Genomic DNA, 15,841 nt, shown 5'->3' on the forward strand with positions numbered 1-15,841 from the left:
CCAGCAATCCCACTACTGGGCATATACCCTAAGAAAACCATAATTCAAAAAGAGACATGTACTACAATGTTCACTGCAGCACTATTTACAATAGCCAGGATATGGAAGCAACGTAAGTGTCCATCGACAGACGAATGGATAAAGATATGGCACATGTACACAATATTATTATTACTCAGCCATGAAAGGAAATGAAATTGAGTTATTTGTAGTGAGATGGATGGACCTAGAGTCTGTCATACAGAGTGAAGTAAGTCAGAAAGAGAAAAACAAATACCGTATGCTAACACATATATACGGGATCTTAAAAAAAAATGGCTCTGATGAACCTAGGGGAAGGACAGGAATAAAGATGCAGACATAGAGAATGGACTTGAGGACACGGGGAGGGGGAAGGGTAAGCTGGGACAAAGTGAGAGAGTTGCACTGACATATATACACTACCAAATGTAAAACAGATAGCTAGTGGGAAGCAGCCGCATAGCACAGGGAGATCAGCTCTGTGCTTTGTGACCACCTAGAGGTGTGGGATAGGGAGGGTGGGAGGGAGATGCAAGAGGAAGGGGATATGGGTATATATGTATACATATAGCTGATTCACTTTGTTATACAGCAGAAACTAACACAACATTGTAAAGCAATTATACTCCAATAAAGATGTAAAAGAAAAACAAAAAATGGTTAAGGTGATAGATTTTATGCTATGTGTTTTTTTAACTACAATTAAAAATAGAATTTTTTTAATTAGTAAAAAATGAACCACTAGATGGCATATTTATCATATAAAAATGTAACCTCAAAGAATATATTTATAAGAATAGTTTCTTAGTGTGACTAACTTGCTATAAATTTATTTTCCTCATTATTTATTTTCAGATAAAAAGTTTTTCATATTATATTCACAATTTATATTCTAAATGAATAGTACAATAAAATTTCAAAGCTAGAAGGGAACTCAGAAATGAGGAAAAACTAAGGCCTTAGTAATACCTTCATCAGTTTGAATGCTATTGTTGTTATTATGTTGATATTTTTCATCTTACCAAAAAATAAAATTTAATAGCATGTTTTTTTGTATTGGATTCTTTTTTTATGCTGACCTCATTTTAAGAAAGATTAACTATGTAAAGTTTCTCTGTCGTTTTAAAATCTGGTTCACTTTAATAAGGCCTAATTCAATAAAAGAAGTAATCTATACTAGAAACCCTTTTGGTTGTCATGTCTTATCATTTGTTCACTCTCCCCAAGTCTTTGACAACAGAGATGGTCTGGATCTCTCTATGTCTTCAAACTTGGCAGACTGGCTGGTGTCCAGCAAGCATGTAATGAATGGCGGACAATGACAGTAATTCATCAATCAGCAAGCATTTAGTAAGAGGCTATGATGTTTCAGGCACTCTCAAAGTGGACCAAGACATAAGCCCAGAGCCCACAGAGCTCCTGCACGAGCAGAGGAGACAGACAACTCACTGCATCCAGTGGGACAGTGCAGCTAGCGTGACGGAGAAACCTGAAAGGGCAGTGGAAGCACCAAGGGGGAAGTGACTAATTCTGCCTGTGGGTCAGAGCAGACTTCTGAGAGGAAGAGCCACTGAACGAGGGCCTTGTCATATGAGCAGCACGCTGCTGGGCAGACAAGAAAGGAAGAGGCAACAGCACAGATGAAGGCACAGGGATGGGGAGTCCTTTCAGAATGACTGGAGCCTGGGTGCAGTAGTGAAGAGGAGAGCAGAAATATAGTCGAAGTCTATAAGAAGTTTAGTCTTCTTCCTGTCAGATGGTGTTCTTCCACCCTACCCAGGAAGAATGTCCCCTCCCTCCATGTGTTAAGGCACAAAAATGTTTTTGCGAAACACTGCCAAAGGGGCTGGGAACTAACAAAGGTCTTAAAACAGGGTCTCCACGCTGGGGAACCAGAAACCTACTTCCAGCATATTACACACAGCTTCACCTAGTCTACCAAGCCTCTTCTTCTAAAGGAAAACAAGGGCCCCTAGAACATCACGAAGCTTCTTGTGAAGCTCTTAACCACCCCCACCCATGGCAAACTTGTGAATATACATAATCTTGAGCCCTATAAAATACTGTCCTTTTGATTTATCTTCCTTCTGGTCTATTCATCTCTAATCACCACCTGAATAACCACCCGAGAACATGATGCTTTTATCAATTCTACCATTTAGGAATCTAATGGCCTCTCAGACCTTCGAGTGGGCCTCTAACAACTGGCCCCATCCTCATTCCTCCATAATCCACACCACCTGTTTCAGTCAGGTCAGTCTCTGGAATGCCCTCTCACAAATCAGCATGTCTTCTGCATTTCTGCTCATTTTTCAAACTATTCTTTCTGCCTAAAATGAAAGAAATTTTTCTTTAAGCTAGATCCTGAACTCCTTGCCTGGTCTAGTGCAATCTTAATGGAACTTCTTACTGATTAATTGAACAATGAACTTCCCCTTTCTCAACTAGCAAATCTCAACTCATCCGATTTAATGCCTTAAGCAGGGTCTTGTTTCATCTCTTTATGCAAGATGTAATCCTTGTTTCCCGAGCTAGAGCCCTTAAAGACAGCATGTCTGTATGCCTCTCCAGAGCAGTAACTAAAATGCTTACTCTTCGGACTAAAAATGATTGCTGCCAGCATGGTGATATGCTTCCAGGCAATACCATCGCAGAGAGCTGGAAGCCTGAGGCAGGTGTAGGTGCAGAAACACCTGATGTGTAGGACAGACACACCTGAACACACTCTGTGCCTCGAAGCTACAAAAACAAGAGCAGCAATAACCACCACATCAAAAACCTTTTGATGCTGAGTTATACGGATTATAGGACGAAGTAAAAAATTTCCACTAATTTCCAAATGTAGTCTTTTTGGCAGAGACACAAACCATTAAAAAGAAGGTAAAAGAAAAGGAACTAAGAGGTAAAAATAGTAGTAGTAGATAATCACTTCCTAAAATGTACAATTCTGTTTACATTCTTCCCCCTCTGGGGCAAAACCCAACTTCCTACAAAAGCCAGAATATCCCTTTTGGTTTTTTTTTTTTGGCGGGGGCCACACCACGCAGCATGCGGGATTTTAGTTCCCTGACCAGGGATCAAACCTGTGCCCCCTGCAGTGGAAGTGCAGAGTCTTAACCACTGGACTGCCAGGGAAGTCCCCAGAATATCCCATTTTTAATAACCCTAAAACACTATTCTACTTACAAGAAGGGGAACTGAGAGTGAATGACACTGGAAACCACTGTCTGCTAAAGCTATGAATGGGGCTCCATCCTTCGAGGGTGGCCCAACGTGGGAAAGAGAAGCTATGGTGGTCTCACCCATGGCCACAGGGATGTCTGTCCAGTTCAGGGCACACTTCTGTGTGCAGATCCCATCCTCATTGAGCACCACGGTGAGATCATCCTGACCCACAGCCACCTTTCCATCTGCCAGAGGTGCAACTAAGGGCTCCAGCTGTTTTCCTGTTGGAAATAGCTCTTTGTTGGACCCCTTTCCATCTACCTATAGGAAGACACAAAGTGAGTCACCCATCATTCTCCAGCCAGAGGCATGAACACACATGGCCCGGAAAAATCAAGTTAAAACCCCAAACCTACAGAAGCCAATAATATTCCTTATTTGGCATAAAGAAATATTATAGAGTCTGTTATGACAAATTTTGTCATCACACGTTGCACCAGTTCTCTTTTTCTCTAACATGGAGACAAGCATCTAGCCTGGCAACTAACAATGTCAATTGCTGGCGAGGATGCAAAGCAATTGGAACTCTCATATGATGCTGGTGAGAACACAAAATGGTACAGCCATTTTGTTTGTTGGCTTTTTATAAAGTTAAATATACACTTACCATGGGACCTAACAATCCCATTCCTAGGCATTTCCTCAGGAGAAATGAAAACCTGTGTTTACACAAAAATCTGTGTGCAAAAGTTTATAGCAGCTTTGTTTATAATGCATAAAAATTGTAAACAACTTTGTCCTTCAACTGATGAATGGATAACCAAACTGTAGTACATCCATATAATGGAATACTATTCAGTCATAAAAAAGAATATATTGACACACACACAACACAGTTGGATGTCAAATGCATTTACGCTAAGTGAAAGAAGCCAGGCTCAAAAGGCTACATACTGTATGATCCCATTTATATGACATTCTGGAAAAGGCAAAACTATAAGAGATGAAGAACAGATCAGTGGTTACTAGAGGTTGGGGTGTGGAAGGAGGGCTGACTTCAAAGGGGCAGCATGAGGGAATTTCTTGGGATGATGGAACTGTTCTGAATTTTTTCTTTTCTTTTTTTTGGCCACACGGCATGCAGCATCTTAGTTCCCTGACCAGGGATCGAACCTGTGCCCGCTGCAGTGGAGGCACAGAATCCTAACCACTGGATCACCAGGGAAGTCCCCTGTTCTGACTCTTGATTGTGGTGGTGGTTATACAACTCTAGGCATCTGTCAAAACTCAGAACTGCACATCCAAAAGAACAAATTTTACTGTCTGCAAATAAATGAATACGTTTTGAATAACCTGGTCCTAAAGCAAGATTCCTCACCCTCAAAACACTCCACCCTCAAGAAGCTGATGGCAACACCTAAGGTAGTCAGAGGAATGAGAGCCCTCTTCCAACTTTTGGCTCTGTCCCCCGCCCCTCACAGACTCCTCTCAGGCACCTGTCTGCCTAGTGGCTATGCAGTCAGTTACACAGCAGTAACTCACCTAGGAGCTTGCAATTCGGATCCTGATGAAATTAGGCTAGTCCAAGAATATAAACAGGGAACATATATATTAACTAGATAAACAATGAAGAGCTAACACAGCAGGGAGTAGGGAAGTGGGAGGTGGGGAGAAAGACCTCCAGGATTGTCAAGTCTGGATTATGAGAGGGGTATGAAGCTAAGGAATTTCTGTTATTCTATAAAATGAATGGTAAACCAACCTTTTTTACATACAGCCTGCATGCTGGAGGGGAAAAAAACCAATGTGTCGTGGATATTTACCACTTAAGAGAAAAAGCAGGGTATAAAACAATGTGTATAACATGAGATTTTTGTAAACAGGGCAGATGCCCATTACCAAAATGTTAACAGTGGACCAGATTATTTCTGAGTGGGAGAATTACGGATGACTTGCACTTCTTTTCTTTTCCTTATCTATATTTTCTTATTTTCTATAATAAACACATACGGCTTTTGAAATTTAGAAAAAAACAGTGAAAATAATTTTTACAACAAATATACTAAAAGATTTTGGGGGGCAGGAAACTCAAAGTCTTAAAAATACTTAAGTTAATACTAAAATTAGTATATAATTCCTCAGCACTGAAGCCTCAAGATAGCAGTCCATGATAATGCTACTGGACAGAGGCATGCAGCCCTAATTATCTAGCCCAATAACTAGATACAGGATATGGATAATTCATTATGTAGAGAACTGAGAGTTGACTCTGCCTGGCTTAAGATACACAGACATCTTATTTGTGAAAGATGTTTAGCGCATGAAAGATAACCAAACATACAAACACAAACCCTGTTATGCCAAAAACTCTACTTAAGGCAGTCTCTTGACCTACAGTTCAGAAGCACATAATCATCTCTCCCAGGTAGACTCATAATCACCTTCCCCAAGGTAAACTGATGATACTTGCAAAATAGTAAATCTTACCCTTATTAGGTAGTAGTCTCTCTTGAAACCCACACAGATAGCATTTTCACACCATGCCATGGACTTGGGCACATCTGGTACACTAAAGTCTCCCTGGAGAAAGACAGCAAGAGTTCACTTGGAAAGATGTTAAAGGAAAAAAACCATGACCTTCCTGTGATTCCACCTCCATTCTGCAAAATTACTCTCACCCTCATCTGAATACAATTCTCTTAGCACAAGGCCAGGAAACCACCCATAATAAAAATACAAGTCACCCATGAACTGGACAAGGTGCATTCGGAAAAGGTGAAAACCCCCTTTGATAGAAATGAATCTGTAGAGATGTAGAATTGTCCTACTCCTGCCTCTGAAGGCCAGGAGACTTTGACAAGTGGGCACAAGTAACTCATAGGTACTCCTAGCAGAGCATTCATCTGGGGAGAACATCAAGACTGGGCTCCTGAGCTTCACAGGAACTGAAAAGCAAGTCTTTCAAGCTGTGGGTCAACTTAGCAGCAGCTCTCACCCAACCCATGGGCCAGGAAACAGTGGACTGTACCTGCAATTCATGAAATTCCCTGTCTTTCCAGAAATAGAGCTGCAGCTTCTTTTTCACAGCCACACACATCCGCAACACCTCCTCCCCAGTCTCTGTGTGCTGGGAAGAGACACCCAGGGCGAATGAGGATGTGCACACGATGACTCCAGAACTGACAACTATATTAGAGACTTTTCTACCTTGAAAAGGCTACTAATCTGAACATCCCTTGTCATACAAAGTCATGCTGCCAGATAAGCTGAACCAAAGCACACCATTCTCTCTAAGATGTGCTCAAAAACAACAGGCTGAGAAGCGCTTCCTCCCCAAGGGCTGTCAGTCAGAGGCCCCGGTCCCAGCAAATGTCATGGGCCTTTATATTTAGAGAGGAAAACCTATATAACTGCTTCCTCCTTTTTTTCTTAAATGCTTCTTGCTCATTGCTGTCAATACCTGCAGGGGCAGGGATCAGCCTGTGTCAGTGACAGCAGGCCCACTTTCAATCCTTTAAAGAAGTGGAGGACGGAAATGCCTAAGCATACAACAAACGATGCAGCATCAATATAGACCATAAGTGCTAAAAAGTGATCAAAGCTGAGTAGAGGGGTGACGCAGATTTTGAAGAAGGTAAGGATGATGAATTGGCAAAAATCAGGAGAAACGTCTTTTCCGAATAACGAAAACTCCCTAAGGACAAAGACCACAATGATACGTTCAGAACGAGAGTCACTTTAATGCCCTAGAGCTATGTTCATGTACTGTTACAGTCTTGATTTCCCACTAATGGTTTGTCCATGGCAAGCATTTTCGTCCTCGGTTAGCTGCCTCCTGAAATACAGCTGTCCGGTAGCGCACACACAGGGAATGCAAATGTTTCAACATTTTAAGGGGGAAATTTCTCTAATACAATCCAAAATCAAATATTCTCTTTGGAGTCTCTGCTGAATTTGGATATCAACGTTATTCTTCCCATCTAATGGTAGGAATGATGTAGGAAAGGCTGCATTTATTAAAGCACAAAGCCAAATTTCATCTCGCCCACACTTACCTGGAGGTCACATGTGAACAGTGATGCTCCCTTTGCCTTGGAAACTGTAGTGATTTGTTGAAATGTCAATAGGTCATGGACATAAATATTATTTTCTGTTTGGAAGGAGGTAAAACACCCGTATAAATTCTCACAATTCTCTAGTATAGCCACCTTCAAGACAGACAGACAGACAGACACACACACACACACACACACACACACACACACACACAAAATAACTGTGTAACAACCAGAAGAACCAAATGGCAAATACTGGTCGAAGATGTACCTTCAGCTTCACTAACAATGACTTATTCTGGTCCATGACCAGTACGGAAACATTTAGGAAGTCACTTAGTCTTCTAAACTTGTATATTTTGTTCCTTTAAATTTGGGCTGGCTTGAATTAAAGAACTCTTTCACTTCCAAAGAACACTCTTACACTCTGTCTTTCTCAAGTCTGGAAACTTGTGATGCAATATTTGTACAAGAAATTCCTTTCAAAGCTACTCACATTAGGAGGCTCCAGTAAGAGAAAGGAAACCTCCTGTGGATTTTGTACAAACCTATGGCAAGGATTTCTTTTCTAGCAAAGCCAGCGCAATAATTTCACTTGGGCCTCTTAGCTAGTTTTAGTTAATTTAAATGTTTCTCTCTTGACTAGAAACTAAGTTTAAAATGATTCTACCATTTGGGCCCTGGGCTGAACAGTACAGAGCATGAGGCAAGTTTCTAGTTCTTCTGCTTGTCATGAAAAGGCCTCACTGGCCACCTTCCATGAAACTATGGCTTTTCAAACAAGGCCTGGAATAGTCTGGCCCTGATCTCTCACCTGTCTCTTACCAGTCTCCACCATATACCCTAAGTCTGGCCAGATTTCAGGGCCTTTGCTTAAGCTGTTCCCTCTGCCTATAACACTCTGCCTACCCCTCTCTTCCTGTTGAAACCCTAGTCATCCACTAGACAATGCTGTCTCTCCCATCACTAAGATCCCACGACACTTTTTATAAATTTTCATTGTAACTTATCACACTGTAACATGAGTACCTTCTGTCATTTTGGTCTTCAAAACCAGAACCTAAGTTTCAAAGATAGAAACCATGTCTCATTCAACTTGGTATCCCCAATGCCTAGAGTAGGACTCAATAAATACTGAATGAATGAATGAATGAAGTGATACTTCTTGGAGAACAGAGCTCAAGATATGGGGGATGCTGGTGCCTTTATTACCTGTGTACCCTGCTGCATCTGGTTAGGAATGTGTCCGTTTCATTGTTAAGTAATAACTATCAAATTAACCATGAAAGGGTTAATCAGGTCATAGCTTTTGTTTCTTGACACATGAAATACAAATGCAACCCCTTTTCTTACCTAACAAGCTGACCAGAATCTTAAACTGGGAAACCACATGGATCTGGAAAATAGTAAATCATTAGACTCAAACACTTCTGACAAGGTTTAACAAATGTTCATTTTAACTGCAATACTAAAAAGGGACTAAAAAGCCCATATCAATGACAAGGATCTGACTTATGTGCAATCACAATTTCTGCTTGTGAAAGAGGATCTCAAGTACTTGATGGATGGACAGAGATCCCGGCATAAATGGGAGGACAAAGAGCAGAGGATTCAAAGATGAATAAATAATTTTACCAAAGTCCTAGCTTTGACAGGGTATCATAGAAGTCAAATATTCTTGTAGCGACCACCATCACGGCCTACCTGCTGAATCTTTTTGGAGAAGTTCTTATTGGATTTCTCTAAGGTCACTTCAAACCTGTTGCAACCTATGGGAAAGAAACAAACATTCACGTTTCCAAACACAGGGATACATATAAAAATAACTATGACAAAAAATGCTGCTCCATACTGCTTTCCTACATGAATTATAAAAAATTCCTTAAAGACTAGAAGTTGGAGATCTAAAATAGCCAGTTGTCTTTATTGAGTACAGTAAGTTGCTTTCAACTCCAATTTTAGAACAGAGGGTTTCATGCACCTTCACTTGCCATTAGCAGAAAGGACCACACCACATTTTACTGAAGCTGCAAGGTACTTATGAGGATTTTATCCTGCATAATAGTACCTTGGTAAAGTATGTCACCAAAAGAGTGTAAAAAGGAACAGTCAAATATAGGAGCCCCAGCAATGAATCCCAGCCCAAAGCATCCTTAGACTAAGACAGACTAAATCCTAGTGGTTACCCTGTGTCCCATATGACAGGACAGAGCGAACAATACCATCCCCAGAGCTAAAGCAATTTAATGCATCTACACTTACTGCCACTCTCAGGTGATGCTACCTCTGCTGACACTTGCTAAAAAGGGGAAGAAAGTTATAGACCATAAAAAACACATGAAGCCAGCCTTGCTGGGATGACCAAAACATTTAGGGTCAAAAGTCCCCAGAGTCAAAAAGAGAATAATTATCACAATAATAACAGCCGCTATCATTAACTAAGCAATAGCTAAGTGCCAGGCTCTGGATTTTAAAATTTCTATGTATTCTCTGTAACTTCACAACCACCTCCAGAAGTAGGTATTATTATTCCAATTTCATATCTGAGGAACCTGACAGGTCAAGCAGTTAGGTAGCAGCCAGTGAGAGAAAGCTCAGAGGCAAACTCAGGGCTGACTTTACGTAAAGCCTGTGTGCTGAGCCCGTACCCTGCCACCTGCCTCCCAGCTTGGGGAGACTATGTACACGGCCAACCGCTCAAATCGATGGAGATTCTTTGAGGCAGCCACCAGGGCCCACACCACCAAAGCTGGTCTTACTTCCTCCACATGTCCCACAGAAGAGGAGATGAAGACAGGGCCCTGAAGTTCCGGGAGATTCAGAAACCTGCCCTGTATTATGCCATTACATTGAACAAGAAAAAAAAAAAAATCAGCCGTTACTGCTTGATAAAGAGTTCTGTATTTGAAGAGGACTTTATTACCTCTAACAATTCTCTTTATGAGCAGAATTATCTAGGGCAGAGATTCTCACACTTTTTGGCCTCAGGACCCCTTCATCTTAAAACTTACTGAGGACCAGAACTTTTACATAGATTATAGCTGTCAATGCTTACCATTACAAATTAAAACTGAGGAATTTAAAAAATGTGTATTTAAAAAAATTTTTTTTAAAATAAATTTATTTATTTTTGGCTGCTATGGGTCTTCTTTGCTGCTTCAGGGCTTTTCTCTAGTTGCGGCGGGCGGGCGGGGGCTACTCTTCGTTGAGGTGAGCAGGCTTCTCACTGCGGTGACTTCTCTTGTTGTGGAGCACGGGCTCTAGGCTCTCAGGCTTCAGTAGTTGTGGCACATGGGCTAAGTAGTTGTGGCTCGTGGGCTCTAGAGCACAGGCTCAGTAGTTGTGGCGCACGGGCTTAGTTGCTCCGCGGCATGTGGGATCTTCCCAGACTAGGGCTCGAACCCGTGTCTCCTGCATTGGCAGGTGGATTCTTAACCACTGCACCACCAGGGAAGTTCCAAAACATGTATTAACTGACTTAAACATAACAGTAATAAGCTCATTACATATCAGTGTAAATAACATTTTTATGAATAACAACTATTTTTCCAAATTTAAAAGAAAAGCATTGTTTTACACTTTTATAAATCTCTTTAATGTCTGGCTTAATAGAAGACAGCTGACTCTCACATCTGCTTCTGCATTTAATCTGTTTTGATACGTTGTTTGGTTGTGGTATATGACAAACATCTGTCCTCGTGTGGACATTTAGTTGGAAAAGAGGAATATTTTAACAGCTTTTTCAGATAATTGTGGATCTTCTTTGATGCTATACAAAAATTTGAAAAATGGAGTTTCTTGCAATCTGGAATCTGAAACCTATTAATGAACTTTTCTGTAAAAGTCCATTGGTCTATCTTACACTTCAAATGGCTCTTTGATTCGTGCTTGGTTTAGAAATTTCATGCACTGGAAAATACTGGTTCACATAGTTACGCAGATTTTCCAAATGTTGACACATTTTGTTATAAGGGCTGAAAAACAATCATGCTCATTATCACCCCTCATCTCATCAGGAAAATCATAAGTATGGAGAAGCTGTGAAGCTCATGGGAATGGATACAATTTTTCCACAATTCTAATTTTCTCTTGAAAGCTCTATCTTTATCATTAGTAACAAACACTGCCAGTTGTTTTCTTTGAAGTGACAGACTCTCTTTGTTCCTTTGTGAGAAAACATCTACCAAACACCCAAATGGTCTGAAAAACCGCAGTCTATCTGTTAGTCATTCTCTCAAGCAAAAATGATGCTCCATGAAATAAGTGGTCAGTTCAGCTCGTTGCTCCAACCATCACATAAGTACTTTTCTCCTGAGACAGCCACTGGGCTTTGTACCTTGCACACAGCTGAAGTGCTTCATGTGTACTTCCCATTATATTACAGATTATTGAACAGAGGTGTTTTCAAAGGTCAAGATAGAATAAAATTAATACTTTTTACTGTCCCACAAAGAACATTCTTAAGTGAAACTGGCTTAAAGAAAAAAAAAAAAGCACTGTGAGCACATGCTGGGCAAAAATACAACTGCTTGGACAGTGTGGTGCCGACAAGACTGCCGACCACTGTCTTGAACTTGTTATGAGGGACAGCAGTTTTAGCTGTCTTACTTGTGTACCGTCTGTGCAAATGTCAGTGAAAAAACAATCATGTTTTAGTGTTACTGTGAACTCAAGTTTCGACGCTGTGGCTCCTCTGAAAGGATTTTGGGGAACCTCCTGGGGTCTAGAAACTGTCGACTAGAAAAAAATGCACAACCTAAAAGTTGAGAATTCTGTTTTATTCTGTAGACTTGCTAAGGACTTAAGCCAGGGAGGAGCCAGGATATATAGGAGTTCAGACAAAAAAAAAAACAGGTAGTCAGACATCAAAAGATTACTGCTATGTAAGAAAATCAGACTTCTCAAGTTTCTATGTATGGTAGGATGCAAGAGTCTTGGGCTCATTGAAATCATTCCTTTGATATGCACCTTAACTATCTAGGGCCAGCATCCTGTTTTTCTCCCTCCTGAATACCCTCAGGGCGCCCAGTCTGAGGCTGCAGTGGCTGCCTGATGGCTTGAGGGCCACATCCTTTGTTTACTGACATGGCAGGTGACATTTTTCCTCCACAAGACCAAACTTTGAGAACCACTGCTCTAGGGTGAGGCATCACTGAAGTAAACACAAAGTTAAGATCTTAGATAAGAAGTAAGAAGTAATCTAACTCCTCTGTTTAAGAGTAGACTGAAGTCTCTAGGTAGACTGAAGCCTAGAGACGTTTGTGAACTCACAGGAAGGGGATGGCTCAGATCAGATCAGAGTCCAGGTCCCCTTAACCCAGTCTTTCCATGACATCTCACTACCCGCTCTCTCAGAAAGTTAGTCTGGTCGTAGCCTTACTCAGGTTTTGATAGGGACAGAGTAAAGGGACAAAGTAGGAAATTAAATAGTCAATCCCACTAGGGGACTGTAAGTAAAGACAAAGTATGGGAGACCCCTGCAAGTTAATGACCACTCAAGAAAGCTGGTTTATTTAACCGCAAAACCAAGCAGGCTTGCTTAGCAACAAAACCATGCAACAGAAGCATGAGACATGCTCCAAAACAATAAAACAATGGTGGCATGAGACACATCCTTCCCAGTGAGCTCAGTAAGTTATTGATTCCTAGAACATGCTCCTCTGCACGCACTAAAAACAAAAATATAAGGAAAAGGTGACATTATACTGAAACCTGAGATGATGTGCCACTTTTAGCATATGTTACTACCTTTTTGCTCATTTCCATTGCGCCATGACAGTCCTGGCTTGACCATGTAGGGATAAGAAAATTCCTTTGCCTGACGTGGAGGAGGAACTGAGGACAGAAGCATGACACCTACTCTAGAATGAGGAAGAAGGTGGTCTTTTCCCCCTCCCCACTTTTCCTTTGATTATAAAACTGTAGCCCACTAAGTTCTCGGGGCATGGCACGCTCTCGCCCACCCGCTTATAAGCCTCACAAGTATCCTATTCTAATAAATCACTTCTTTTTTTTTTTTTTTTTTTTTTTTTCAGTATGTGGGCCTCTCACTGTTGCGGCCTCTCCCATTGCGGAGCACAAGCTCCGGACGCGCAGGCCCAGCAGCCACGGCTCACGGGCCCAGCCGCTCCACGGCATGTGGGATCCTCCCAGACCGGGGCACGAACCCGTGTCCCCTGCATTGGCAGGCGGACTCTCAACCACTGCGCCACCAGGGAAGCCCTAATAAATCACTTCTTATCTATCGCTTTGCCTCTCGATGAATTCTTTCTGCGCTGAGACCTAAAGAACTGGAGCTCCTCGGAGCCTCCCAAAATGCCATCTAGTGGTTTCAGTTCGGAATATCTCAAATTTAGAAACCCAGTTAGTTCTATGGCTGATTCATGGAGGCCCAGGTCTACTTCTGGCCCATAAACAGACTAGAGCTGGTCCAAAACTGAACTGTTCTCTAGGGGTATAGGGAGAAGTGAAGTCTCTAATCAGTTTGATTTCCTAATTATCTAAGGTAGGTTAATATTGCTATTCAAGTTACCTGTGGGGAAACTGAGGAAGATTAACTAACTTGTCAAAGGTTACATGGTGAATTGGTCACAAGGCAAGGAACAGTTGGCACCAGGGTTCCAAGTCACATTAACATTAATATTACCAGTTTGAGTCTATAGTATGTTGAAAAGTTTATTCTTATAGTTTAGTTTTCAATTCCTTAATGCAGAAATGATATATTAAACAAGTTACTTTATCAGCGTATTTAGTATTTGATGGCACAAAGAACTGATTATCTCTTGGGATAAGAATATTAGGCTCTTTTTTTTTTTTTTTGCGGTACGCGGGCCTCTCACTGCTGTGGCCTCTCCCGCCGCCGCGGAGAACAGGCTCCGGACGTGCAGGCCCAGCGGGCATGGCTCACAGGCCCAGCCGCTCCACGGCATGTGGGATCCCTCTGTACCGGGGCACGAACCCGCGTCCCCTGCATCCGCAGGCGGACTCTCAACCACTGCGCCACCAGGGAAGCCCTATTAGGCTCTCTTTATCTCCCTGCTTTGCACGTCATCTGAGCCCGCAGTAGACAGTCAAAACACGGTTGTTGAAAGCCGAATAAAACAAAAGGCAGGCTTAATTTTTAAATTACAGAGTGGGTCAATGTCACAGAATACAAATATTCTGGCTCTGAGAACTAAAATTTAAAGCAAGGGCCAGCAAAGTACTGCCTGGGGTCAAATCCAGTCCTCCACCTGTTTTTGTAAATTACCCTTTACTGGTACACAGCCACACCCATTCATTTACATGCTGTCTACAGCTGCTCTTTTGCTACAGTAGCAGAGTACAGTAGTCACCACAGAGATGTTATGACCTGCAAAGCCTAAAACATTTACTATTTGTGTAAGTCAATAAGGTAGAGGGTACCTGGAGAAAGAGAACCAGTCATGGTTTTCTTGATATAAGAGAAGCCATTTTTGGCCTAAGCCATTTTGTGAGCTAAGCCTGGCCACAATGCTTGTCCTTGGACAGATCTCAGTAATAACGATCTTAAGGGAACAAAAGAACAAACCTTTAGCAGGCAAGAGAAGTAACAATAGCAAAGATAAAAAATCAGGTGAAAAGACTCCCAGTTCTGTTTCAGTGGTAAAGATTAGCCTCGCTTTCATTGAGATTTTGCAGAATTTAACCCCCTCTAAGGTGCTCAACCACCAGATCAACTGGAACCTAAGGGATGATGATGTTGACCTTTTCATACCCTCAGTCACTTCACTCAGCTGACGCTTGGACTCTCAACTATCCAAGGCCCTTCATGAATATGCATGGACCCTTAGCTTAAAAACTTCCCCAACTTTGCTGTTTGGGGAGACAGTGCTTTGGGAAAGATCCCTAGTGTTTTCCTTACTTGTTGCAATTAATAAATCCTTCCTTCTCCCACTCTCTGCCTTGGTTGTGTCTTTTGGCTCAACACCCACTAAGAGGCAAACCCAGTTTTCAGGTAACCTTTAGTCCTTTTTTTGGAACAAGTTGGCTGACTCCTGATTTAAAGGAAAGTTGAAAAACTTAGAAATGAAATACAGTAAGTCCCCTACGTACGAACCTGCCAAGTTGCGAACTTTCGAAGATGCGAATGCGTGTTCCATCAACATCAGGCGTGAGTGAAATTGCAGCTTGACCTCTGATTGTGTTAGCTGGCTACCTAGGCTAACTTTGTTGGACACCGAGGCTAACTTTGCTGGACTTACGAACGGGCTGTCAGAATGGAACTCGTTCGTATGTAGGGGACTTACTGTAAAGCCTGTTTTGATCTTCTGGTTTCTCTTCTTATCCCACCACAGAACCTGACCAGGTACCTTCCTCCCTCCCAATTGCACCGGTGAAGGGTAGCAGAATATGCCACCCCAAAATATGCTACTCTGGCACAAGGATTATTTTGAGTTGAAGGTAACTGAGAAGAAGCAGATACAAGAAAAGCTCTCTGCTCTCCACCATCTGCCAAAGAGCCAGACACAAATTTACAAAGGTGCCTCCCATCTCCTCTCTATCAAGGACAATATTTAATCAATTTAGAGACAACTCGAGACCCATATCAGCCCACAGACTGCACCAGAGGAATCTACATA

The 15,841-nt window shown here is 41.8% G+C and overlaps 1 protein-coding gene across 1 annotated transcript in view; it reads right to left on the bottom strand.

Moving 5' to 3' along the window:
- VPS39 (VPS39 subunit of HOPS complex) overlaps positions 1–15,841 on the bottom strand; it is a 47,784-nt gene that overhangs the window by 23,101 nt on the left and 8,842 nt on the right. The window contains exons 3-8 of the mRNA XM_082681772.1: positions 8,946–9,010; positions 8,595–8,637; positions 7,242–7,336; positions 6,215–6,313; positions 5,674–5,766; positions 3,324–3,507 (exon numbers count right to left, since the gene is read on the bottom strand). Of these exons, the coding sequence (XP_082537898.1) occupies positions 3,324–3,507; positions 5,674–5,766; positions 6,215–6,313; positions 7,242–7,336; positions 8,595–8,637; positions 8,946–9,010 (579 nt within the window). The remainder of the gene's footprint in view (positions 1–3,323; positions 3,508–5,673; positions 5,767–6,214; positions 6,314–7,241; positions 7,337–8,594; positions 8,638–8,945; positions 9,011–15,841) is intronic.

This window comes from Grampus griseus, assembly GCF_964374135.1.
Source record: "Grampus griseus genome assembly, chromosome: 2".
In the NCBI taxonomy this organism is placed as follows: domain Eukaryota; kingdom Metazoa; phylum Chordata; class Mammalia; order Artiodactyla; family Delphinidae; genus Grampus; species Grampus griseus.